The following is a 27,551-nucleotide window of genomic DNA, read 5'->3' on the forward strand; positions in this document are numbered from 1 at the left end:
TGTCAGAGATAATTGAAAAAGGCAGTCCTAGAAAAAAGGGAGATTCTAAATGTGGAAAATTTGTTTTGTCTGTTAATATTATTCACCCTTTCTCTAAACTTATTACTCTTAATATAGGTAGTCATAGTAAGCAAAGGATTCTTAGTGTAATTGTGAATTTGGAAAGAAATTAAAAAGAATTCCCAAATGTTCTTTATCAGTAGTCACCTATAAGTCACCAAATTTCACTGGAGTAAACTGTGAAAAATCTTACTTGTCAGTGGACCTTTGAAAAAAAAAAAAGTATTCTTTATAAGGAATTGGGAACAGGGGGAAGATAGAGAATTTACATAATTATAATTTTTACTGAATATTTTTACACTGGATAGTTTTCAGAGCTTTTCAAGACTAAAATATCATTTGAAGAATTCTGTAGCATTAAGCCCCATTAGAAGCCAAATTTTATTATTTAATCTCCTTTAGTATATATGGACACGCTATATAAATGTATTTTTATTGTGGAATGTTAAATCTGTAGAGTATTAATATAAGTGCTGTTGGGCTGTAGTTTCCGTAAATCCCCAAAAGGCTTTTGAATTAATGACCCTGAGTGCATTTATAAGAATCTCTCCAAGTTTTTATTTGACAGAAATCTGTATCCAACAGAAAATAAGTAACAGTTGTGTCCATGACTGTCTTCAGTTAGATATTCTTTTCCAGAACCTAATTTGGAATTTAAAGTAAAATTAGTAAAATAAGATTGTATATAGATTTTACTATATTTTCGATTTTATTTTACCTATGTGATCAAGAGTGTGAATGCCACAGAATCTCAGGTTCTTTGAAAAAAAAATGCCCTTTTTTCTAAGGCAGAACAATGGTACTAAGAAATTTGAAGTTTAAAACTATGATGATTTTTAGGTCCTTAAATGCAAAACGACAAACAACACTTCCCATGGGGTGGGGGTGGGGGGGCGAACAGGAAAAGAATAGCATCTTGGCATTTTTAAAGGGTACAAAGGTGTTTTTCTTTCTTCCATTCAAGAGGCTAACCCTTTTTGAGAAAACCTTTAAAATTCCACTCCTTTGTAAGTACATAAAGATGAAACCATATCTCTATAATTAAAAATTTTTATAGCAAACATAAAAATGACGTTTTTATAGTAACTTCATAAAAAATTAAGGAATCTATCAAGCCCCAAACTCGAAAACACTCCCTGTTCTGCTGATTATCGTTGACATGCACTCATCTAACTTAACTAGTTTTATTCAGTGAGTTTGTAAGGGTTATCACATCCAGGGAGGAATATTCCCGTTAAGATTCCATTTTATAAAGACTGTTTCTTAACCCTATCTGCCGTTCTGCACCCCAGACTGGTACCTATCCATGAGGGCTGCACTCACCAGAGGCCACCACCGCTCCTTCCAAATGAAGAGGCTGTCTGGAAATCACACAGTGCTGTGGAACTGACTACATACAATGTAATCATAGTTTGGTGCATGTATGTACTACATGCCCACGGAGGCATGTACACAGTGTCATGGCAAATTAATTCACAAGTCCAACAATGGTCCATTGGCAGTGACCAACTCCCTCTCATTCCTTCAGTGGTGAACTTGACCAGAAGCAGCTCCGACTGCCACTCAGTCCTGGTCGTGGTCCAGTGTTTTTTTCTCTTTTGTGTGGGATCTTTGTCTTATGTTGATTCTCTTCTGCACCCCATTCAGTTTTATAACAGTTTCCTACCTAAGCCTGTTAGAGATGTAATATTAATTACCCAGAAATCTCAGTCTGCAGTTGCGCCAACATCATTCTTTAATGAATACAGACTTCACTGCATATATTTATATTACTTCAGCTACTTTTATTTCTATTTTTATTGCACAGATCTGTGCAAATAAAAATGTATCAAAAGGTATGGCTATAAATGTGCTCTGCTAAATTCCCTCTGCCTTGACATGCCTGTGAACTGTTGCTACAAAATGCCTGCTGCATTTTAATGCCTGTCTCCAAAGGCAACATGTTATGGTAGAAATAACACTGGCTTTGGAGTCACAGAACTCCTGGTCCACCATTCAACAATTGTGCTACTTAATCTCTCTGAACCTTGGTGTACTCATCTTGAATTGTCAATAACAATGTCATCCTACAAATTTGATTGAGGATTAAACGAGATGAAGTAGGTAAAGCATAAATATTATACTTCCGGTATTATAGGAGCTTAATACATATTAGTGTCTTTCTTCCAGCCTGCAGCAATCATGGGAGGAGACTACAGCATGCACAAATGCACATTCATTTAAAACTATACTTCATATGAGTTAATTATGAACTAGGAAGAATAAGGTTAGATTTCAAAGGAGCAGATAATGCCTTACTGTGATATTGATTGCATATGGACATATATTCCTGTAGGTGGCTATGAATAAAAAGACATGGTTTCTGAACTCCATTACAACCTTAAGCTCTGTCCAGCTCTAAAGTGTAAGAAGAAGAGGCTGTTTAACTACACATCTGTCTTTAAAGGCATAGGCCATGTAATGTACAAGAAATCACTATAATATAAATCTCTTTTGTAATACTGCTTAAATGCATTTAAAGGAACATTTCAACACATTGAAAGTATAGCAGTGGCATCGATCACCTGCATATGGATACAGCTGTAATAAGAATTTATAAGAATGGCTAACTCTATCCAGTGAACAACTGATACAGAAAGCCTAATTTTCTAACTAGCAACTTGGGTATGGGGTTATTGACGTTCTGCCTGATTTTATATGGTTGCAAGAGTATTTGAGTTACATCATAATCTGATGTCACGACTGAAGCTATTAGGCAAAATATTCCTTAGAATCAGGACAGATAAGTTCCATAAAGCCAGAAAGTAGAACAGATAATGTAATAGAGGAAGGAAAACAGGAGTCCTCAGAAAGTAAGTCCTTAATGCTATCTTTAGCTTTCATTCTGGTCCAGTATGTTGCTAGAGGACCGAGTCTCTAAGACACAAACAAGATGGAGAAGACACAGGTTGGAAGGCAGTCCACAATGGTGGATAGACTATATTTGAAGTCAGACAGACGTTGTCCTTTTGTTAGCCACGAGCCTAGATTCCTCATCTCTATGGAGCAGAACAATAAAACCTATATTTCAGTGTTCATTTGATATTTTGAGATATTTGCAGCATCTGTTACACAGGAATTAAAAATAAACTCAAGTGCCAGATCCTGAGGATTGATAGTAGCTTTCTGAAATTCTCAGTTGAGAATGATTCTAAGGCCATATGTAGGCTCATTGGGAAAGAATGCTGTAATTGATTAGTGATGTCTGCTTTGGGCAGAAAGTGGAGTCAATAAAAGTCTATATCAATATATTTGCGATATAACTGTTTTATAAATTATAACTATTATGATTATTGCTGCTATTATGACAAAGGTATTTTTATGTTCCTCTTCAAATTTCTACATCCTCAACACAAAATGGAATGAATTAATTGCTTCAGTTACAATAGCTGTGCATATCATTTTTATTGATGTGATGGTAAACTTGTGTGAGTTATCTGCAGGAAAGAGCTAAAAAAAAATGAAACCATAATTTTATATTCCTAATGTTACTGTATAAAACACCTACTTGGGGAAAAAATTGATACAGGTATTAAAAGTAGCATGGGGGTTGGAGAGAGAAAAAAAAGATAATGTTGGGATGTAGTCCCAGGTTATCATGACAGGTTTGCATGGTGTCCCATATCTTCTTTAAAATAGTCACACAAGGGAGATGATACAGCATGTTTTGCACTTAGATGGTCCATGACTTTCTAGACTTTTTTCTTGTTTTTCGTTTTTTTGGGTTTTTTTTCTCTGAGGCCAGATTTCTTTTCTGGCTAAATAGTCATGTTTCCTGTCAGCCATAGGAGGTTTTCTGAATCATAAACAGCTGATTTTGTATTCTTGCCCCATTCTCTCTGAGAATTGAAATCTGATCAAACCCATATTTTTAAATTTATGTATTTATAGGCCTATGGAAGAATAGTTTACAGTCTATGATTTTTTTTCCCCCACCACAAATGTAGGGAAATGGTAGGTTGTTTTTAAAAAAAAAAAAAAAAAAAACAGTGCCTTATCAATTTATTTTTTTCTTTATTACTGATGACTTCATTCTGCTTAAATTCAATGCTTCAGTTTCTTTGGGTAAACTAATAGATGATGTATGTGATGTTTGCACTGTGTTGATTAAACTCATCTGGGGAGTTTGAGCGCGGCGCATGTGTTGGTGTAGTTGTCAGAAGCCGGCATGGTGGACACACAGGCAGCATGGCCAACTCAGTGCTCAAGGGCAAGGGATGCTGTTCAAAATGGAGCTGTGCTGTTGTCCTCCCCATCATTCCAAAAAGCCTGTCATGCCTTCCATTGTTTTCTTATTGTTATCTTTGTCAAGTGCTCCAGGAAAACGTTTATTTTTAAAAAAGAGCATAGTAAAAAAAAAAAAAAAAAATACAGAATTAGAACTTTTTTAAGAGTTTTAAAATACATTTTGAAGAAAAATAAAGGTATGCATTCAGTAAGGGTTTGTGTTTTGTTAATCAAAGGCATCAGCTCTTTAGTGTCTGTAGGGCACGGAGGAAGCCCAGAACCCAAACCCTGTACTAATTTTGTAGAGAGGTTATAAGACATTGGCATGTCGTCCTGCTTCCAATTAACTTACAATCTAGCTTGGGAAGAATGCTTTTCCTCCAAAACATGATTACTCACCACTTTTTATTTTTATCGTTTACAAGTATAATATTTAAATGTTTGAACAAAAAAGGAGGTGACCTCTTTCTATTGCATTCAGAGATCTAATTTTATCAGGTATCTCATGTGAACTTAAAATTCAACTGTAATATTTGGGGATTTTTTTGGGCATGTAAAGCTCCTCACACTGGGGCCCCTACCTGCCCTTCTCAGTTGCACCTGTCTCTTCCCTTCTCCCTTTTGTATACCCGTATACCACAGCAGTAATTCTCGCATACTCGTGAAGATGAGTGTTGTTATAGTTAATCAGTTGTTACAAATTGAGTTAAAGTACCAAAATTTACAAGTGATACACTTTTTGTCATTTACTAAAGTAAATTCAAAATGTCTCTAAAGTCACCAGCACTCACTTTTACTCTAATTTACTTCCTAAATGAGGGAGGAGAGAGAGCATACAAGTATATTGTTTGATACATGTATGTGTGTAAAGCAGGGCAGAAGAGGTTGAGGACCACTGCTTGCCCCGAATGACTTATTTGCATCCTCTCAAAGCAACATGCTTTGTCATTTCTGTTCTTTGCATTGCCTTTCCCTCCACCTGGAATTCCCTCATCTCACTTGTCCAGCTGTTGAGTATCTGTGTATCATTCAAGACTCACCTAAAGGGTCACCTCCTCTATGGAGGTATTGGGGATCTTCCATGGCCCTGCTCTCACCTTGTCAAAGTTTAAGCAGTCCGTGTTCCCACAACGCCTGTGCAGACCTCTGTTGTAGCCCCTGTCACAATGAATTGTAGTCTTCTGCATCCCTTTCAGTCCTCCACTTCCCAGACTGTGTGCTTCTGGCAGGCAAGGACTGTGAACTGTTCATTTTTACTTTCTCAGATCCTAAGGTCTGACACGATAGGGTACTTAGTTAGGCTTAGTTAGGTACTTAGTTAGTTAGGCTTCGATGAACCAAAGAAGTCGAACAACTGTTGAGATCTGCCTATCATTCTCCTCTTGTTTCCTAGCCCTGAATTATGTCACATGATGTTGGTTTTATTGAAATGATCAGGACAAATATAAGCTAAAAGGGAGCCACTGGCTGACCAGTTTGGTGTTGGGTGGATGAGTCACTGGAGAAGCTATAATTCCTGAGAGGAAGAAGTGGCTAAAGTAGAGAGAGGAAAACCTTGGACGAATAACCAAGATGGCACATTCTACTGTCACCACTAGCTTTTTTTATTTTTCTCTACTTCTTGGCATAGCTTCCACCTTCTTTTCTTTCCCTATGTCCAGTCTTTCCCCATATATTGGCATGTGCCTCATCCCCCAACCCCCAAAATTCATGAGTCTCATTGAATGAACACTGGCATATGCCAGCTCTGTGTCACATCCAACCTTCAGGTCAAGCAACTGGTTTCAAATAGGCAACAGAAAATGAGATGCCCCCATTAAAATGTAACCAAACTCTGTGGATATGATTATAAGAAAAATGAGATGTCTCTCTCAATTGCTATAAAGGTCAGGATTCTATCTTACCTCCTCCCTCAAAAGGCATTTATTAATCCCAAGTCAGATGTGCTGACCCGCGGAGCTAACAGTATGCATGTAAAAACTGTTTTCTTGTTGTTTGTTTGTTTGTTTGTTTGTTTTACTGACTTCACAGTTTTCCTAGCATAGCTGAAGAACATTATTGAATCTTCTAAATATAGATCTCAGCTCTTTTAATACGAAGATCAAAAAGCGAGTTTCCGGGATAACATACACTGTGTGACTGTGTTTGTTTATGTCCTATAGTGGCCGTCCCATGAGCGGAAGTGCTGACCGCATCCAGAAGCTGCGGAAGGAGTATTATCAGGCTCGGAGGGAAGGTTTTGCATTATATGAGGATGACGAAGGAAGAGCAAGGCCATCTGATTACGATCTTCACTGGGTAAGCCCAGGCTTGATGCCAATCATTGAATTCATCTTTACTGAGCTAGCTTAGAGCAGAGAACATGGCTAAGAATGGTCTATACCTATCAAGTTATATTTAGGTTACTTGGATTTTATAGCTGTGTGAACATACCCTAACCGCAGCCATCTTCTCCCACAGAAGTTGTTTATATAAACCACACTCATGCACAGTAGTTCGTTTTAATTGCCCTCATATTTACTCCCTGTTGGACTTGTATACCATCTGGGGTTGGAGCAGATGTTCACTATTTTAAAGACAAGGAATCTTTGTCATCATCTACTGAGCCTTAGTCCTTGCCCTCCATCTCTTGGGTCTCAGACATCTGGACAGTCATTAATAGAACATGCAACATAAGTAATCTTGCCTGTGAAAAATGGTTACTAGAAGTAAATTTCAGAAGGGTTATGTTCAGAGGTATAAGGTGTATATCGCATCTCAACAATTCACATTTTGCTGCTCTTACCAGTACACTGAGATCATTTTAGTATGAGATAAGGGCCATTTTTGTGTGAGAAGGTTCTCTTTGCCAAATCCTTCAACATTCGGGAACAGAAACGAATATTGTACCCTCTCAAGAGATAATCTTGGGCTTTTCTTTCAGAATAGCATGATTCATTCTCCTGTCTATTTCAAGACAGCAAGGCTGTACTTACAAAGTACACTTGACTCTGGAGTATCCACAAAAATGCCCCAGAAGAGGGTGCTTAGAGTTTGATTAAAAGTACATGTCACCTACATAGGCTAGTGCCTGACACTGAGTTTTGGTGTTCAATAAATGTTGGCTCTCCTTGCTAACATGGCTATCGGAGCAGAGCTGTATGTGGTAATAATAACATCCTCGCTGTGAGTTAGCTCTCACCCTCTTTGATGATTACTGCCTTCTACCACAGTGTTTAGTGCTTTTTTTGAGAACCACATAAGGAACTCTCTTATCCCTGGTGGCCACTAAAGACACCAGCTCTTTTGAAGGACAAATCTATTAAAGGAAAGTTTCCTTTTCTGATGTTCACACTCCTATTTGTGCTCACGTGGTCAAGGTTGGGAGAGCAGAGTCCAGTGACTGAGCTGATTCCCTCTAGTTTTCACGTCAGTGCTGTGGCATCTCATGTGTGCCACTCAGCACTTTTACACGGGGGTTTAAAAGTCCGTTTCAGCACCCACGACTGTTGTGCAGAGCTACTGAAACTCTTGGCCAAGTAGATCATTCCATGTAGGATAGAGTTTAAAAAACTAATCCAAAATGCCCAGTAAGGATTGGCAATCTCCAACCAAATGGCTTCAGCCTCTTCCAGAGATAGGCATCCTGTGACTACAGATCAAAACAAAGAGCTATTTATTGGCTTTATTACAGATGTTAGGATTAAACAGAATGAAATTTACATTGATGAGACAACTGGCCACTTAGATTCTCAGTAACAGAAGAGAAAGATTTCCACAGAATAACAATGTAGATCCGTAACGATTCACTTTATTTCAAACTTAATTGAGATCGACTTACTAACTTTGATGAGAGACTCTGCTCCCTCGATCGAGCAAACAAGCAATAAAATTAAGTTGTTTCCACCATAACCAAAACAGAACACCATGCCCAATGCATTGAAAGGTATTCCATCTCAAAACCACTGAGCAAAATAAGACAAATAATTTCAGATTAAGCAGTTCTGGCTTTTTGATATTATTTTATATGATCTCCTTATAGCAAATCTTTAAAAATACTTAACCTTCATGAGACTAAAGCTTTTGATCTTCACCAAACCTCAGCTAGATAACTACAAACTTGGGTCCTTCCTACTTTAATGATTCTATTTTTTACAGCAAGCAAAAGTTTAACTAGACAAACAATCCAGTGAGGAAAGAAGTGTCTCTATTTTAATTTGTGTTTCCCATGATCGGATTTATTGAGTGTTGCCAAAAGTGACTGATTTTACGTTTCCCAGACAATTGGGAACTAAGGCTTCCCAAAGGGATACTTGGGAAATGTGCTGTCATAAAAGACGAGTGCTCTTTGTCATTGCCTGAGATACTCCCAACCAGGGATTAGAATCTCAGCATTCTTTCCTGTCCTTTCCCCAAGCCAAGGAAAAACACTAGCATCATTTGTCCAGCATAGGCCTTAGAAATTGCACTGTTGTCTTGCTACTTTTGTAGAGATCTAGGAAAGCAAGTTTAGAAAGTTAACATTTCATTCCTGTTAGTCAGCCAGACCCAACAAGGCCGCTTTTATGAGACTGTAGTTCCTAGATCAGGCTGGCCTTCAGCATCACTTATTAAAATCTGATCAACAGTCCATGAGGCAGGTGAGTGGAGCCCAAGAGAGTACCCCTAGGTGCTTCTCCAGCTGATTATCAAGGTTTCTGGTCCACAGTTATAAAAACAGGGCATTGATTCCAATTGCTTCAGTAAACACCATAGTTCAACTTCTCTAACAAGATCATTACATGGACCAGCATCATCAAAAAATGCTTTCACGGACTCAGAAATCCCCACGTCCAGTGCCTCAGCTTGAGAGGCCTGACAAATGTTCCCCAGAGTCACATCATCCTGAGGAATTTCTGAATTGTCGAGAAGGAAATTAGGAAGACAAGTTACCTAATAACTACCTTTAAACTAGTTTTTAAATAGGCTAGGAAGAATGTAAGTATGCTCACAAAAGTCTTCAAAGCCAAAATGATGAAAGCATTCATTTGGTTATATGATCTCTGATTATTTTTTAAAAGAAAATACATTTTTGTCAATGAGACTAATATTCTTCCTTTGGCTGGCCTTGGACTTTCTGGATCTTCCCAGGCCATCTTGTTGGTAGTTGTCTCCAGAATCACACCTGCCCAGTGGCCCAGAACTGAAGTCTTCTCCCACTATTCTCTTGAAGTTTCACTTGCTCTCATATCATTCTCTTGTCCTTCTCTTTTCTCTACATCTCCTATTCAATGTTAACTAATATTCGCTCAAACTTAGTGTAGGTCAGGTGCTGGTAACAAGAATGTAATATTATCTCTACCTTGAGGAACTCACAATCTAGCCACGAATACAGACATGTAAGCCAAAACAGAAAAGGACAATAGAGGTGAGAAATGCAATAGTATAGAGTGGTATTAGCTTGTAAGTGAGCTCAGAGAGATAGCAATTAATTCTGTTGGCGACAGAGTGTGCAGTTAGGAGTGCTGGGAAAGCTAGAGAGACCATTTGAGAGTTGTCTCAGCAGACACACTTTGTTCTTTTTCTTTCAAACTTGGTGTTTTTCTTTTCCCCAAAGGAGCTCCTGATTTATTCACCTCATTTGTGTTAAAATAAATGAATACACACAGATTGCAAGATTTGTAAATATGGACATGAGACCTTAAAAATCTTTTCAGCCAGTCTGTGTTGTAGCTGTTTTCCCGTCTAGGCTCTGAAAAGCTGTAAAAAAACAAGTTGAGAGAATTTCAATGGCTGCAAGTGAAAAGGCCTGGCGAGTTTTTATAGGCCCAATTAAGTAAGCACCGTATGCTAGCTGTGAAGTGTTAATATTTGCCAAAAGAAAACACAATACCTGTTATCTACTGGTATTTTATTTTCTGTAAAACTTGTTAACATTGTCACAGTCCTCTGGCAATAAGCTGGGTGTTTTGTTTTGTTTTGTTTTTTTATTAGCAGATAAAGATTATCTTCTTATTTAACAGCAATGTGAATATCCTGTAATTTCAGAAATGATATGGCTCTGTAGTTTTCTAAACATATTAGTACCTTTATTATTGTCTTTTTTCAAGAGCTGCATAGAATATATCATCCCTCCTCTCCCCGCTTTTTATTTTTTAGCTCTTTGGCTAAACTAGAACAATGTTTATCTATACAAGAGGTTTGTAGACACATGGATGGGATGGACGTATGCTAGTTTCCTCTGTCGTAAAAGACATGGTGATTTATCTTTCTGGCAAAGGGGTTTGGCTCAGGAAGGTAATAGTTGGGTGAGTAAATGAAAACATTCTGAAAGATTTGTTCACCCTGTTATGAAGATGGTCTAGGAACCAACTTGAGGGAACGTTCTTGGCAGCTGTCTGGACGATGAAAGACGTATCCGGTGAATTCTGTAGTCAGAGGAAAGGGAGAACAAGATGCTGAGATCATGCTAACCATCTTGAGAAGGGGATTTAGGATGGAATGTGTAATAGCCACACAAGTATTAAAACCATCAGAAGGTTATTTTTCTACACATGAGAAATAATAGAAATGAGCTCCTGCTGTCAATGGGCCAATACAAGTGTAGAGACTGGCCTGCATTTTCCTTCTCTGCTCTTTAAAGGCATCTGATAAAAACTAAGGACATTGACAAACAATTTGAGCTGAGTCAATAGCTCTTAAATTGCAAAGAACAGAAACCTAATTCAAACGCCTAAGGAAATGTTGTTGGCTTATATGACTTTAAAGTCCATAGACATATCTGACTTTAGGCAGAGCTGGGTCCAGCTCCTCCAGACAGGCCATTAGGAGTCTTTCTCCATCTCTCCGCTTTGTTAGTCTTTCTATGGGCACCATGCTCAAGGGGCTCCCCTACATGGTGGCAAGACAACCAGCAGCAGACTCAACCCTACAACTCTATCAAGATCATCTCATCCCCAGTACGTCCAGGAAGTCCTAGCAATACCCAGTAGCTTATTGTCTCAGTCTGCGTCACATGTCTACTTCTGAAATGCTCTCACCAGAAAGAAGCAATGCTCTTATTGACCAGAAGTAGGTCAAAAGGCCACCCCTGGAACCAGGAAGTAGAATCAGACCTACATAAATTCCATGAATGAGTATAGTGAAGAGGTGATTCCCCAAAGGTAGATCAAGGTGCTGTTAACAGGGGAAGGAAAATGGGTGTCAGGCACAATTAGGACTTGTCTGCTACAATGTCTAGTTCTGATAACAATATAAACTTTCTTCATCTTCTTAGATTTTCAAGGAAAGAAAGAAAAGGCCCTTTCCTTCATGTATTTTCCTGTTTGTCATTAAAAAGAACGGATCTATTATCAGTTTTAAACTTGTTGCCATTTTTGGCTAGGTAAAGGAAAAAGAAATATTTTTGTCGACTGGCTGAGTATCTTTGAGCTATCCCAGGAACCCAGATGGTTTCACTGAGTTATTTAAAAGAAATGACCAGACCTCTTACTACCTTATTCAGATAAGCAAATGACATTTTGATTCACCCCAGAGCTAGGAATTTGCCCCAGGGGGAGGCAATAGAATGCTTTGAAAGGACTAAAAGTGACTTTCTTTGGGTAGAATTGTTCTATCTATATCTTCTTGGATTATTGTGTGTGACAATCATTTCTATATACATACATCAAATCATTATGTTGTACACCTAAAACTAATGCAATGTTTTATGTCTGTATATCGCAATTTAAAAAAACCAGACATTATTCTGTTATTAAAATCTTCAAAAGATGGAATGAGGTAGAGAATCAGAGCCATCAAGTGTACGCATCCAGAAACTGTTGTTTGATTCCTACCACGCAATAACCAACCCTTCTCAGTTAATGAGCCCTCTTGAGCTCCACAAACAGTTCCTTCCCAGTGTGATTCTCCCTGAACCAATCCATGTTGCCCCTGATTTTCTAAAACAGCTGAACTGCGGAGCAGAAGCAGTTCCAAGGCAGGAAAAAAGAAAAAGAAAAGAAAAGAAAAGAAAAAGAAAACCCACTATATCTATGAATTAGGTGGATTTTGAGGTTTGATTGAATTTGGTATTGGTAAAGTATCAGATGCCACTTAAAGAGTTGGGACTCACTGACCTAGATTTCAGGATGTAGTGAAAAGTTACGGAAAGAGGGAGAACAACATAAATTGAAGATTTTTTTGGTGGGGGGTGTTGATAGTTTTATTTTGCTTATATTTATTTCAATGTGGCTGTCACAGGAACATGTTGACATATTAGCTATATAATAATGTGAGTGAATTTCGAGCTTTTAAAGACAGCATAAATCACTTTGAAAGGAGGCAACATGTTTATAGGCAACCCCCAAAATAGAAATAAACTGTGTTTCAGAAACTCATTTAGAAATGGGCAATTTGGAACTGGGAATGGTTTCCCATAGGACAAAAAATTATTGGTTGTAGAGTCCCAGACCAGCCTAGAAAAGCTCACTAAAATACAATAACCTTGTGCTAATGATAGAACAATAGCCTAGAAGCAGGAGGAAGAGCAGGGAGTCATCTGAGCCAGGGGAGGAGAAGGAAATTCCCTTCTTACCTCTTTCATAGACATACTTTTGAGGTGTTCTCTAGCCCCTTCCTTTCTCCCAGTCTTCATTTATATATATATACCGGGGGTGCCAAAAAAAATGTATACAAGTGGACATTTTGGTCAACACTGCTCAAGCAGTAGTTTACATAATCAGAAGTGTCTGGACACTGATGGTAACCATTTTGAGCACCTCTTGTAGTTGCAGAAGTCAAATATGTCTTGTATTAATCTTTTGTTATTGGTATATATTAATATAGTTTTTTCCTTTCTTAAAATGTGTATACATTTTTTGGCACCCTCTGTGTGTGTATATATATGTATATGTGTGTATATATATATATATATATATATATATATATATATATATATATACACACACACATATATATTGCATTTTTTTAACATTAAATTAAATTTACTGGGGTGACATTGGTTAATAAAATTATATAGGTTTCAAGTGTACAATTCTATAATTCGTCATCTATATATTACATTATGTGTTCACCACCCAGAGTGAAATCTCTTTCCGTCACCATATATTTGACCCCCTTTACCGTTTTCTACATTCTCCTCTCCCCCCTTACACTCTGGCCACAGTCTTTAAGAGTGTCTCCCAAGGTTTTCTGACTCTTCGTTTCCCCTACCTCCCCATCATGGCACCCCACTTAAGCCCACCCTTTCCCCCAAATTGCTCAGGAGGCCAAAGTTACCTCTGCCCCATCCTCCATCAAAATTACTTTTTCAGTACAGTTTATCTCAGCTACACTTTGGGGAGCAAATAATCTGACCCATAAAGGTCCTTAACAGTCCCTGAGAGACTTCTCTGTTTAAAAAAGATACTCGATTAACCCTGATTAAGTGCAAAATTAGGCACTATAGGGGAAGAGGAGGAGGAGGAAGCAGGAGAGGAGCGAATGAGATCTACCCCTGGGAACTGTCCCTTTATGAAACAGAAGGGGAAGGGCCCATGGCTGGTAGGTCGAATCCCTCTTGTCTAGTTGCTGCTCCATAGCCTGAAGTTTCCCCAGCGCTTCTCTTTTGTCTATGGGGCCCAAGTCCGCAGATCCCCCAATCTGATCAGCTTCCCCTGCACAGTGACCTGACCCTAAGAGTAGTACTGATTTCTCCTGCGAACTGGTCCTCACTTCCCCCAAAGGAAGCCTTTTGTTTCTAAGTCTGTCCTCTGTGGCCCATGGCCAATTGGTGCAACTGTCCAAAAACCTGCCCTGTAGACAGATACTCTGAACGACTCCTATCTTCCTATCTTGTCTTTCTAAATGCACAGTTGTCCTGAGTTTTAAGTATAATAACATAGTAGGTGTGGGAAGCATTTTAGTGTAATGAGTGAGAACATGGATTCTGTCTGAAGCTGGACTGCCTACATTCACCTCCAAGCTGTACCACTTACTAACTGGGTGAATTTGGGCCATTTGTTTAAGCTCTCAGTCTCCTTCAAAACTGGGATAATAGTATTATCTCAAATAAGTATTGTGACAGTTAAATGATTATTACGTGTACAGCACTTAGAATAGTGTGGGCATGTAACAAGTATTCAATAAATGGGGAGTTTAAATGGTACACATACTGAGGTGTTTAGAAATAATCCGTTCCGTTAGCCAGATACCCATTCTCCCTAAGTCGTTCTTGGAGCTTAATTATAACGTCCTGGGACATTATCCAGCATACAAAGCATTTGGGAGGCCTTCCGGTGGCCCTCACTCTGGTTACCACTGACGCGGCCACAGTCCTCTCAGGTGGTGGCTGTCAGGCCCTGGTTGTAAAGCCCTTTTGGCAAAGTCCCTTGGTCAAAAGGTCAATATCTATTTCCCTCTGCCCCACACACAAACTTTTCCTTCAAACGTCTACTCCTTTCATCCCTGACCCTGGGGGCACACCTAATCTCTTTAACGAGCTTATGCTAAAATCAAAGACCAAAGACCAGAAGAAAGTTAGAAGCTTCAGCTTTCAGCTCTGCAAACACCCTAAACCAGAGAAATACCAAGGTCTAGTTAAGGACCTAAAATAGGAGGGGGAGAGGTATACAAAGAGAATATCTACAAATTATTTACTCGATAAATTATACTATAACCAGATGAATAACAACAGTGGCATCATTTACTCCATGCTGACTCTGCCAGGTACTGTGGGAACACCTGGAAATACCTTATATCAATTACTCCAGACAACAACTCCATGAGGTAGTGTTAGCCTTAATCCTATTTTACAGATGAGAAAACTAAGGTGCTAAGACTTTATACCGCAGTGACACAATCATTAGCAAAACTGATTTCCTAATCTGTGCTAACTCCTGTTGGAAATTGAAGGAACCGAGGACTGCTATGGCAGCTTTTTAGATGCCTTTTTTTTTTTTATGAGAAGTTTGAAAGAAACGGAGTCTCTGAGTGTTGCTTTATAAGCGCTATTAAAACTGTTTTCTACCTCTGCTGAACTACTCTTTATCACTCTTAAATTTTTTAACCCACTAGTACTGAACCAAAACCAGATTTTGGTATCGCTTCATCAGTTCTCTGTAAAAGTCAAAATGAAATCATTCTTTTTATGCTATAATCAAATAAGTTAGGTTGTCTCTGGCTCAAACCCAAACCTAAATACCAAAAAGCAGAAAAAGAAAGTTTAGAACCACATTATTTTTCCATAATATGTCAAAAAAAACTCTATGCTGTACTTACAGTAGAGTGAAAAAAGAACTCTTTCTGCCTCTAATGAGCAATTAATTCCGGCTCAGGATGTCGGGTTTAGAATAGGTTAAGTTCCCCCAAACCACAACCGTTTGTGTTGGATCATGGTTAAAACTCAAAATTCCAACTTCTACAATAATCACATTCTTTTCTTCTACTGCAATGGGAGAAATGACCATTTTATATAATACAGGAAAACCATAGCAGAAACTCCTATGAATTCCAGATTCTCAAAGCTGTTTAAAATCAGTTGGATACGTTTTATTTTAGCAGAGCTCAAAAGTCCTGAAATAAACTTTGGGTACTAAATGTTTAAAACGAAGATGTTTGGAGTAGAAGATATGAAAATCCACGTAACTGACATTTATAACATATGTATCACTTAAGCATGATGACAATTAAAACTATGTGTGAGCCATATGTGTGTTCAGATCCCATAGCCCAGAACATCCCCTTGCACAGTTTCCTAACTGTAATTAACCAATCAGGTTGCAGCAGTGGCCATCTTGTTCTTTCAGTTTAAGGAAATTTTTGACTCAGAGTCATTCTAAAACATAACCTCTTTTGGTCCTTATTAATTAGTAACTAGTTGGTTGTTATGCTGGGAAAAAGAAAACTCACAGAAAGCTCTCCTCTAAACAGGAAGAGTACTAGAATCAAAGAAAACCCCCAAAATAATAATAATCACTACAGCAGTACTGGAATTGCCATTCCATATAAGAAGAATGACATTTTTGAATACAGTTGTAATGACACATTCTAGAGTCTGTGACTTTGCAGTCCTCCTATGAATCTCATTAATTTCTCTGTTTCATTCTGAACCTTGAAATCACAGTGCTAATTTACAGAGCATTTATGAGAAAGTGCAAAAGGTGATACCACTAATTTCAGTAAGGCTGACAGGAAAACTTTCCATTTATTAAAGTAAATGATCTAAGAAAAAAGGGTATAACATTGTTATTATAAATAACTGAGAAATTGTTTCTTTTCTATTTTCAAGATAAGATTTTCATAAAGTAATGGATTTTCGGGTTTTATCTTTATGAAGCTTTCGTCAAATGATTTAGCTCATTTTATGTCATCTTTCACTCAGCCTATTCCCAGACATAGCTCCACTCCCTAGATGGTAAAGCCAAAGCAGCACATGAGGGAAATAGATTTTCCTCGATCGTTCATTCCTTTGTTGGTTTATTCATTCACTCAATACTTGGCAACTTATACACAAGTGTATATCGAGCCCAACAATTGCATCACCACTTACAAGAAGGAAAACCATTGTGTGTGTGTGTGTGTGTGTGTGTGTGTGTGTGTAGATATTAATGTTTTGAAGTTTCTCCTTTAGAGAAACAGTAGGAAATGTTGTGTGAGAAAGACATTCCCCGTTATGATCTGATGCCTTTTCTCTAATGAACCTTCTGGTTCACTGTATGATAATGGATACCCCCAAACCATGTAGAGATACCTCCATTTTTCAGTTTTATTTTTCTATCATCACTAATTGTCAGAATCCCAGATTGTTGCTGAATAAGAAGTCTATTTTAATTGTAATGTTTCTTTCTCTTTTGGTGTGTGTGTGTGTGTGTGTGTGTGTGTGTGTGTGTGTGTATCAGCTATTTTTCCTTCTTCGTCTATGTAGTATGAACCAGGTTTCCTGTTTTCCATGCAATTCCCTTTACGGTAATTTCCCAGGTTTAAATTGTCAGGCAGCACTTCGGCAGCCATGTGTTCTCTGTATATGTGGTTATGAGGGAATCAGAGTGTCACATTCCAGAAGAGGGAATCATGGTCTCACAATTAATGTGAATGATGGCAGGAAGAAATCTTTTAGCATTGTACTTAAATTGGTGATTTGGGGGGAAAAATGCTATAGGATTTATGAGATTGTGGTTTATGTGTGGTGGTTCTAGAACTATTGAAAAATTTTTCAATTTCAGAAAGTGGTTAACTTTCTCCTTTCTCTACATATATGTAAGGTTAAAAAAATATCTGTTCTTTATATACATGATGATGGGAGATCAAAAGTTGACAAGCAAATAGGAAAAAAACTGACATTTTGTTTCAAGCATTCAGTATTTCTACCTCATTGATTCCTAAATTTAATTTATCAGAAATTTGAATACCTTCCCAATTAGAAGCTCTTACTACTTTCCTAACTTTCTTGAAGATTTTTATCTCCAAAATAAGGAAAACTGTTAGTATCCTATCATCAATACAGGAGAAGAATAAACCCATTTTCACTTACGTTGTGTTCTTTTGGCCCTGGAATTGAAGAATAAAATTTCAAAGCATATGGTTTATCCATTTATTAATTAATTCCTTAAACTTTTATCTGATGGCAAGTTTGTGCCAGAAATTTACTTGACTCTGAGAATTCAAAAGTAAGAAGTTCATGTCTGATGGGAAAGGCAGACAGGAAACATAACTTAAAATATAATGAGATATTTAGAAATAATTGTCCAGAAAAATATTGATAAGCAAATGCATAGGAAAAAGAGACTAACCAAGAATTAATAGGACAGATTTGCTTTTATCCCTGTAAACTATCCCTTATGTGTTCAGCCTTTCCTTTTGTCTGTATTTAGAGCAGTCTGTCTCCAAGTAAGCTACTCCAATTGTCCTTTGTAATTTCTAAGCAAATATAAAATGGCTTTTATCATATATTTCATAATGATATTTTTCTTTAGTTTCAACCTCTCGTTTTGAGGTTTTGAGCATTTCTGCATCATGTCTGTCTCAGTTACTGAGATCTGCCCTAGAGGTTAGTTTTTCACCGTATGTGTCACAACTTATTAGATGATCACAAAATCAGTTAGTTGTTTACAAATGACATTTGTAAAGCTTTTGAATAGAATAGGCTATATTAGAGGATCTGGCAAGTAGTAAATATGACTACTGGTTGGTGAAATTTTTGTTGCATAGCCAGTGCATGCATACACACGTGTGCTGCATTACATATAAACGATTTCGTCCTATGGGTTATGATTTTAAGGCTGAAAAACTCTAGTCTAGACTTTAAGTTTCGTATCTGGTTGGTTTACCATTTCATTTATAAGAACTCACATGGTATTTGTTTCTGGAGGCTCAAAATGTTTTATGAATAAATGTTGTTGAATACATAGTATCTGAAACACATAATGACTGGAACAGAGTTTGCTTTTCTTGATTATATCCATATATCAATCTGTATTAATATACAGATAAAGATAGATATGTACACAGTTTGCATGTATTTTAATTAATTTTAGTTTAGCAGTCAGTGGTTTAGGTAACTGTTAAATAAACATATTAAAAGAGATTACAATTATATAGGCAGAAGTATTTTAAACACCATGTGGATGTAGTTAGCAAACTCTAGTGTTTCTTGTTTCCCTTAAATTAATACTTTTCCTTTTAAATTTAATTTTTTTAATTATAACTGTAATACATGGCCACTTTAAAAAATATTTAGATAATTGGTAAAAGTGTTAAAACAAAAATTTAAATCATGTGTTGTCAGCCACACAAAAAATGAATACTGTTTATGTTTTGGAATATATTCTTTTATAAAAATACACACACACACACACACACGTGCACACACGTATCACATATAGTAATTAAATTGAGGTCTTACTGGATATTCTGTTACTTAAGCTACTTTTCTCACTTTGTATTATACTGTCAGCATTTCTTATGCCATTAAATAATTTTCAAAAATGTGGATTTAATGTTTAATGTACAGTAATTTCTAGGAATGATATTTAATAATCGATTAATCACTTATTGTGGGATGTTTAAGTTGTTTTCATCATTTATTATCATAAATAATGATGTAATAATTACTGTTGTAAATCTGTGTATTATTATGTTGTTTCTTTATTATAAATCAATATAAGATACTATTTAATGTAAGGCTATGAAAAAAATTTTAATTAATACAAATACCCAACTTGCCTCTAGAAAAGTTGGTAAGTTTATATTCTCCCCAGCAGCATATTCATTATTACATTCAAGAACATTAATAGTCTGTTTTATACAGGTTTCATAGCAGCCCTATTAAAGCTGCTATGGTTTTATTTTTCTCAGTTTATACCAATTTAATAGCAAATATCAATTATTGTGTTTTCATTAAATTACAACTAAGATTGACCATTTCGTGTGTTTATTGGTCATATGCATATATATTTCTTCTTTTTATGAATTTTCCTTTTTCTCTATTACAATGCTTGTCTTTTTTTTTTCCTAAGGGGTAAGTGTTCTTGATATAGAAGAAATATTAAGCCTCTACAGTCAAATATCATTCAGAATTTTTTCCAACTTTGTCAATACTCTCTTTTTTATTTTTTAAAAGTTTATTGGGGTGACAATTGTTAGTAAAGTTACATAGGTTTCAGTGCACAATTCTATAATACATCATCTATGTACCACATTGTGTGTTCACCACCCAGAGTCAGTTCTCTTTCCATCACCATATATTTGATCCCTTTTACCTTCATCTACCACCCACCCCTTCCCCGTTACCCTCTGGTAACCACTAACTATTGTCTGTGTCTATAAGTTTTTGTTCCTTCATTTGTCTTGTTCTTTTGTTATTTTCAGTGAAATCGTATGGTTCTCATCTTTTTATGTCTGACTTATTTCGCTTCGCATAATAATCTCAAGATCCATCCATGTTGTCACAAATGGCACTATTTCATCTTTTCTTATGTCAGAATAGTATTCCATTGTGTATATATACCACATCTTCTTTATCCAATCATCTATCAAAGGACACTTTGGTTGTTTCCATATCTTGGCCACCATAAATAGAGCTGCAATGAACATAGAAGCACATTAATTTTATGATACTTTAGAGAAAAAGAAGCTTTTATTTTGTGTAAACAAACCAGGGATTTGCATTCGTTTTTTCAGATGCAATTTAAACTTATACTAAGATGACCATATTATTTTTTTCTTTTTCTATTAAAGTCATGATTTATATTAATATATTTTCTAATATTGAGTAGCTCTTGCATTTCTGAAAAAATAAATCTACGGTCACATGCTGTCTGTTTTTTGTTTTTATTTTTTTAAGATAGAGCTGGGGCATGGATTGCTAGTATTCCATTTGTGATTTTTGTATCCATATTTGTAAGTTCAATTTATATCTAAGCTTTTTAACTTTAGTAGTTTTATATAAAAGGGTTATATTACCTTTGCAAAATGATTTGAGTAGCTTTTCATCGGTTTCTATGCTTTGTAACAATTTCTATAGTCTATGAATTGGCTTTTTGTCAAGATTTAAAATAACTCATCCATAAAACCATCTTAGCTTAATGCTTTTTTGTGGGTAATTCTTTGATATCATTTTTAACTTTTCCTATAAATAGAGATCCTTGGAAAAGGACGGGTTTCCTCCTTTACTGAATTTTGGAAATTTGCTACCTTTTTCTATAAAATAACTTACTTCATTTAGGTTTTACAACCTTTCAGTATATTTTGTTTTTTACCACTTAATATATTTAATAATTCTGTTTTTCTGATTTAGTACATTTATTTTTACTTCATTAATTTATTATTTCACTTTCCTTAAGAAGGGATAAAGCAAACTTTTAGAACTAGTGTTTCCCCAAAAATAAGACCGGTCTTATATAAATTTTTGCTCCAAAAGACACATTAAGGCTTATGTTCAGGGGATGTCATTCTGAAAAACCATGCTAGGGCTTATTTTCCGGTTAGGTCTTATTTTCCAGGAAACGTGGTATTTTGTTTATTTAACTATTTAGCTTATTTATTTCAATTACTTTTTAAACCTGTTTAATAACAATATAATGTAAGGCAATAAGTTTGTTTTTGAATTTAGTTTGGTTTACTTCCAGAAGTGTTACTATCTTAATGTTCTTAATTTATTTTGGTAATCTGAAATTAAAGATTTTATTGCGTCTTTGACCTAGAGTGATCATTATTTTAATTTTTAGAGATTTAGGTTTTCTTCATTTAAAATTGTATTAATATATAATTGTATGCTTTGTAGTTACGGACAGTGACTTTTGCAATTTGGGGCATACATTAAAATTTGACATAATGTAATGTTCTGTCATTTAAATATTTAGATTAATTAAATTAAAACTAATGATTTTTTCCCTGTAAATGTTTATTCAGTAAATATTTATTGAGTGCCTATTAACAGACACAAATCTCTGCCTTGTGGTACTTGCATTGTAGTGTATAACATACATCACTATATTTCCTTAAATATAAATCTGCATAGTTCTTATATACATAATAAATTTAACAATAGCTTTTCAGGAAAAGAATAAAATAAGAGAATACCATCATGTTAAATGTGAACTTTTATAGTAAGAGCCATCCCCATTTCACATATGTTTAAGTTTGATCAAAGTGCGTCCTACAACTGGTAAAATGTTAAAATAATCTTATTATGTTTTTTGGACGTTGTGTATATTTATGTATTATCTTGATATGTCAAAGACAGATAAACATTAAGGTCAAGTCCCCATCTACTCTTGTTTCTGAGGCCTTTCAGCATCTTCTTTTTTTTTTTTTTTTTTAGGTCTGTGTCTTGTAAAAGGCTGAAGTGTGATGTTTGATTCATTCAGAGGCTTTTTCTTCCAAAGGAATGTTTAGCTCATTTATACTTGTTATCATAACTGGCATTCTTATTCTTTCTGTCACTTTTTTTCGGTTTCCTCTTTTGTACACCTTTTCCTATTTTCTGTTTTTTACCCCACGTGCTATATTTTCTCCGATTATTTGATTTAGTAACTTTAATCATACTGACTTTATGAAAACATTATCTTATTTTCTCTATCAACGTCAAAAATGAGATAATCTCTGTTGAGTTCCTGCCATGTAAAAGGAACAAAGTAACATGACTATATGTTATCATAACTTTCCCTCACACTTTTAACTTGTGGTATTGTGGATCCAGTCATGTTTTTAAGGAAGAATGTATATCGTCTCTCTTCATATTCTTTATGTGGCATGTTTCCTATCTTGCAAAAATTACATTCTGTGCCTCATGTCAGTTCTGTGCTACAGCTCCATCCGTGAGTTCTTTATCTTGATACCTCTCTAGTTAATCTACTTACCTTTTTGAGTAATTTTACTTCAGGAAAGATATATAGATAGTGTGTTTCTAAATCCTTGAAATCTGATAATATATTTTATATATAAATCTCAACATTTATAACAATGTCTGGTGCTTTGAGGTGTAAAATAAACATTTGTTGAATGGATGACATACCTGCTTCCCAAGGTTTTCTTTTTTTCCCTAGAAATTCCGTGGTGTTTTGGTTTTTAACATTGGTGAAGAAGAAATTTGAAGCTGACCTGATTTATTTTCTTTCTAAGAACCGGTTTTCCCTTTCCAGATCTACTGGGATTCTTTCTTTATTCATGATATTCAAATTTTACACCCTAATTAGTCTGGAAGTTGGTCTCTTTTCATTCATTTTGCCAGGATTTTATTGAGTTCTTTCTATTAATGGCTTCATGTTGATTTCTTTCTGTTTTCTTACTTGAAAGCATGGATGTTGTTCCTTAAATAAGATGGTTGAAGTTCCCTTGGTTCTCATCACCTTGCTCCTGGCTATAGAAGAGTCTCCTCGTACCTAAGTGGCCAGGTGGTGGGACCGAATGATATAAATTCACACCTCCTGTTTAGAGATTCAGCAGCTTGAGAAGACAGGAAGGGAACCAAAATCCTGATCAATGCTTGGAGGCCTTTTCTTCTGCTCAGTTCCTCAGGTCATTTCTTTGAAATCCACGGACAAGGGATCAGCTTTCTGAGTCCCGATTTCTGTTTGTCCCAGCCCTCTCGTGCTGTATTACCTATGGCTGTGCCCACCCTTCATCCTCATACTATTGGCCAGCAAGAAAGGAGAGAGCACTTTCTCTCTCTTAGATTTTTTACCCCTGCTGTAGCCAACTGGAGAACCCTCTGCTCTCCAGATGTGCTGTTTAGAATAGCTGCCAGCCCAGAGATGAGAGAAAATCCTTGTTAGCGCCTCATCAGACCCATAACCTCTCCTCTAGCCTCCCCCTCAAGTGGAACAGTTTTATCCTCCTCCGCCAACTCCCCAGGAGCATTGGTTGTAAGCTGGCAGCATGTCCTCCTTTTAGCTTGTTCCACGGCACCACTTCTAGCAGGTCCCCTCCCTCAGTGCCTAACACTGGTTCAAGTTCCACCTACTGTATATCTGTTAGTCATTTCAGCTAGAATCGGGGAGATCCGTAGTAAAGGGCCTGTGTTCCTATTGCTGTTGGATCCAGAATTTGATACCCATTATATCACTTAAACTTCCTTTATGAATGGCTTTCTTAATGATGAATCCTAGCAAGATCCAGGACAGTTTTATTGCATCACAAAGGCCATTTTTCTAGCTGCAGTGTATTCTTATTCAATCACAATAAAACAAGGCACATCTAGAGGTGTGACTGGAAAATATGACGGATTTTTCCCCTCTCCTCCATTGTTAACTCCTAATTTTTTAAAAAAAAATTGTTGTGCGAAAGTGAGACATGGTGTAAAACTTCCAAATTGGTTTCCTGGCCATTTCATAAAAAGGGGCTCTGCAAAATGTAGTAGCAGCGCTGGTCTTCTGATTGCACATCAACATAACTCCAGTAGGGCTAAGCTGAAAAGGCCAAAGCAATTCAGAGGGTTGCATTGTTGTGGGTTTTCTTGTTTACACTGAAGATGTGAAAAATAATTAGATTGTAATGCTAGGTGTTGCATATATGCAATTACCTATGAATATAGAAAAGTTTTATTTTCTCTGCCAAGTTGCGCTGTTATAATTGTTTAAAATTAAAAGTAAAATTCCTGCCACAGACATAGAGATACTGGTTGCATGACGTTATGAATTCCTAGACGGAGGTCTGTAGTGCAGAGGCTAATCTAATAACAGAATCATATTTATAACGCAGTAGAAAATGCTCACTATGTGTTTAGAGCAGTGCACATGAGACCCAGAATTATTGGAGGCTATGCTTTCTCACACTGAACTAATACTCACCCTTCATTTCTGATAACTCTATCTCAATGAGAATTTCACAAGGGGCCAGGCTGACTCCTTGCCCCCAGCCCCTTCACCCCTGCAGATGCGATTGTTTGGGTTCCTTCAGGTTCATGATCTGTGCCCAGTCCTGGGAAAGTGCAGGAACATCGACAGGACCCCGTTTCACAAGTCCTCTTAGAATCAAGCGAGACCTACTCTGATTTTTATCTTCCTGTCTCTAAGGGTCTGGGGCTCTGCCTCCTCATGAATATCAGAGTTCTATTGAGGCTGATATCTCTGGTACCCCCAGAACTCTAGGGTTATAGTTGCTGTTGGAATGACCTGACCTGGATTGGTCACCCATTTGAACTTGACTTCAACTACTTGCCAACCTGCCATGGACAATGTTGAACATAGATTCTGTTCACAGTTTAATCGAATGTCTCCTTTTCTCTCAGACCCATCTTCTTATCTCTATCCCACGGTGTAGTTGTAAAAGGTGTACCTGGGTATTGGGTGTGGGATTGCGAATGCATGCTTCCACCCACCCTGTGCAGCTATCACCAGTCTGGCCCATTCAGTTGTTGCCTTTATATCTGGTCAGGACAAAATTTTGACTTCAAAGCTGGGAGGGTTGGTGGATACAAAGCTCATTCCAATATTACAAGGTAGATTTCTATAAAAAGTGGTTGACTTTTATGGCCTGTTTTCCTAAAATACTGGTAAGTGCGAGTAATATGCCAGTCAGAAAGTCTGTAAGAGCTCATGAGCTTCGGTACCATAAGTGTGATTCTCCAACTCGATAGCAAGCTCAACTTGGATGTCAAATTGCTCATCTTCTGTTTACGGCACTTACTGCCTAGCCATATTTCCATTTTGTATCTCAGAAACAAACATGACAGATGCCACATTCTATATTACTACCTTTTTTAGTTCTAGTGAGGAAAATAATGTCAGATGCTCAATTGACATGGAAATTTTTATTTTAACTTATAAAATTACCACTGAACTTCTGCCTAGTGCTTTGTCTTTAATGATTATTGCATTTTTGTTGAATTTAAAATTCCTGAGGTATGCAATACCCAAAATGCCACTCTACTGCCTTTATTTCTTAATGTTTAGAAATGGCATCAGGGGATAACGTGGAGTGAGGATGACCAATCTTCATCAATAATGAGTAGTGATTTAAAAATAATTTTAAATTATTTTTGTGCTCATATGTCTACAACCCCTTTCCAAGTAAATTCTGTTTAGGGACATAAGTGACCACTGAGACTCCATTTGACTTTCAAAATGGTAAAGAAGTCAAATGAGAGGTTTACAGCTATCAATTAAACAGCATGAGCTTAGAACCATTATCAGACATGCAAGTGTAACTAGAATGAAAGTTACCTTGAACAAATCAGTTCCCAGGCTGGCATTCATTTCTTATTGATAAATATGTTTGATACAATGAAATACAGCTTCCGGAAAGATAATGGAGCAGATAATTAAACAACCTGTTTGGAAACACACACACACATACACACACATTCATACTCCCACTCATATACACACACTGCAGGGAAACAAGGAACACTAGTTAGCACAAATCTTGTCAGAACAACCTAATGTCCTTCTGTAGAAGAGAATTTGGCCTCTGACAAGGGAAAAAAATAGAAAAGTGGCTTTTGATTGCAGTCAAGCTTTTGATTCTGTGGTGTGTGGCCAACATCAGTAGAGGGGAAAAGAACACAGCTCTTACTTCTTTGGTAAAGGTAGATGATGGTTTGCGACACTGGTAAAACAAGTCATTAATGTTTCAGTTTCAGTTGGCTACAGCACACCAAGTAGTCTTCTCTGTCGCAATAACTGACCAGAGCAGTTAAGGATGAGGCTACTCAGGACTCTTCTGCCGCACAGAACTTTCTGGAGGTCGGCCGTGAGACCCCTCCTGCTTCTCTTTCAGTGTATAAGGGCAGGTGCAAGACATATTCTTTATCACAGGCTGTCTCAACCTCCACCTCTACCTTCTTTCCACTTTTAGCATCTCGTAATCCTGTTCTTGTCAAGAGCACATAATTAATAGATGCTTGTTGAATAGTGCACCATTTTCTCTAGGTCTCTTTTGCGAAAAGGATGACGATCAAGACACTTCCATAACCATCTTAAGAGTAACAATTGGGAAGTTATGAAGGTCCTTCTACTATAATGCATAGGCCTCATCTCACTACCTTCTCTCAGGTAACTGATGACTGCATGATGCAGTCAGAGATGGGTTGGTTGCTCTTGAAGAGAATTCCTCATAGTCCCTGATCACAGTGATTCTTACTTGGTCAGAGTCCCTCACAAGTATCCAGTTAATACAATCACCAGCCAGTGGTCTATACAAGTGATCCAGAGGATAGGTTAGATAGATGTCTATACTGTCACAACAATCTCCTTTGTGAAGCCCTTCCCTTTCACCTTTCCCTGTCAGTGTTTCTCTACCACTTCCTGTCTGCACCAGGAAGTGAAACTTAATCACATCCTATCCTATTCCATCACACTACTTAGTCAAGAGCTTGTATACCTTTGAACCCCACATTGTGCCCAGCTTCATGCTACCTGCTTTGCTATCCCTAGACAAATGCTTGCCAAATTAAGTTCTTGATGTTCCCAATAGGAAAAACTGAACCAGAGTCATCTAGTAATCTCGCAATACAACAGACATACTTTTTGATACCTGCTCTGTATTCTCATCTCTAGCCTCTACTGTCCATGTCAGAGAAGACACAAACTTAAATATTCAACAAATTAGAATAATGAGGAATGCCAGCTAGTGGGTCACTGTTAACTTTTTTTTGGCAACAAAAGTTCCTTTGGTTAGTGTCTTTTACAATGTTCCAAGTAGCTACCTGACATACAAGAAATTATACCTATAGGGTAAGCACCTCATTTAACTTTTTACAGATTAAATCAGGGTATGTTCATGGATATTTGAAATAATAAATATGGATATGGTGGCATGACCCTGCTTGAATACTAAAAAAAATTAAC

General features: G+C 36.9%; 1 protein-coding gene across 3 annotated transcripts in view; it reads left to right on the forward strand.

Moving 5' to 3' along the window:
- The window catches only part of PARD3B (par-3 family cell polarity regulator beta), a 950,721-nt gene that overhangs the window by 845,202 nt on the left and 77,968 nt on the right, over window positions 1–27,551 (forward strand). For all 3 annotated transcript variants that reach the window (XM_088794694.1, XM_019726886.3, XM_074340795.2), the window contains one exon: window positions 6,489–6,624. In XM_088794694.1, the coding sequence (XP_088650820.1) occupies window positions 6,489–6,624 (136 nt within the window). The remainder of the gene's footprint in view (window positions 1–6,488; window positions 6,625–27,551) is intronic.

The sequence above is a fragment of the Rhinolophus sinicus genome, chromosome 17, assembly GCF_057876585.1.
Source record: "Rhinolophus sinicus isolate RSI-liver-muscle chromosome 17, RSI-T2T, whole genome shotgun sequence".
Classification (NCBI taxonomy): Eukaryota; Metazoa; Chordata; class Mammalia; order Chiroptera; family Rhinolophidae; genus Rhinolophus; species Rhinolophus sinicus.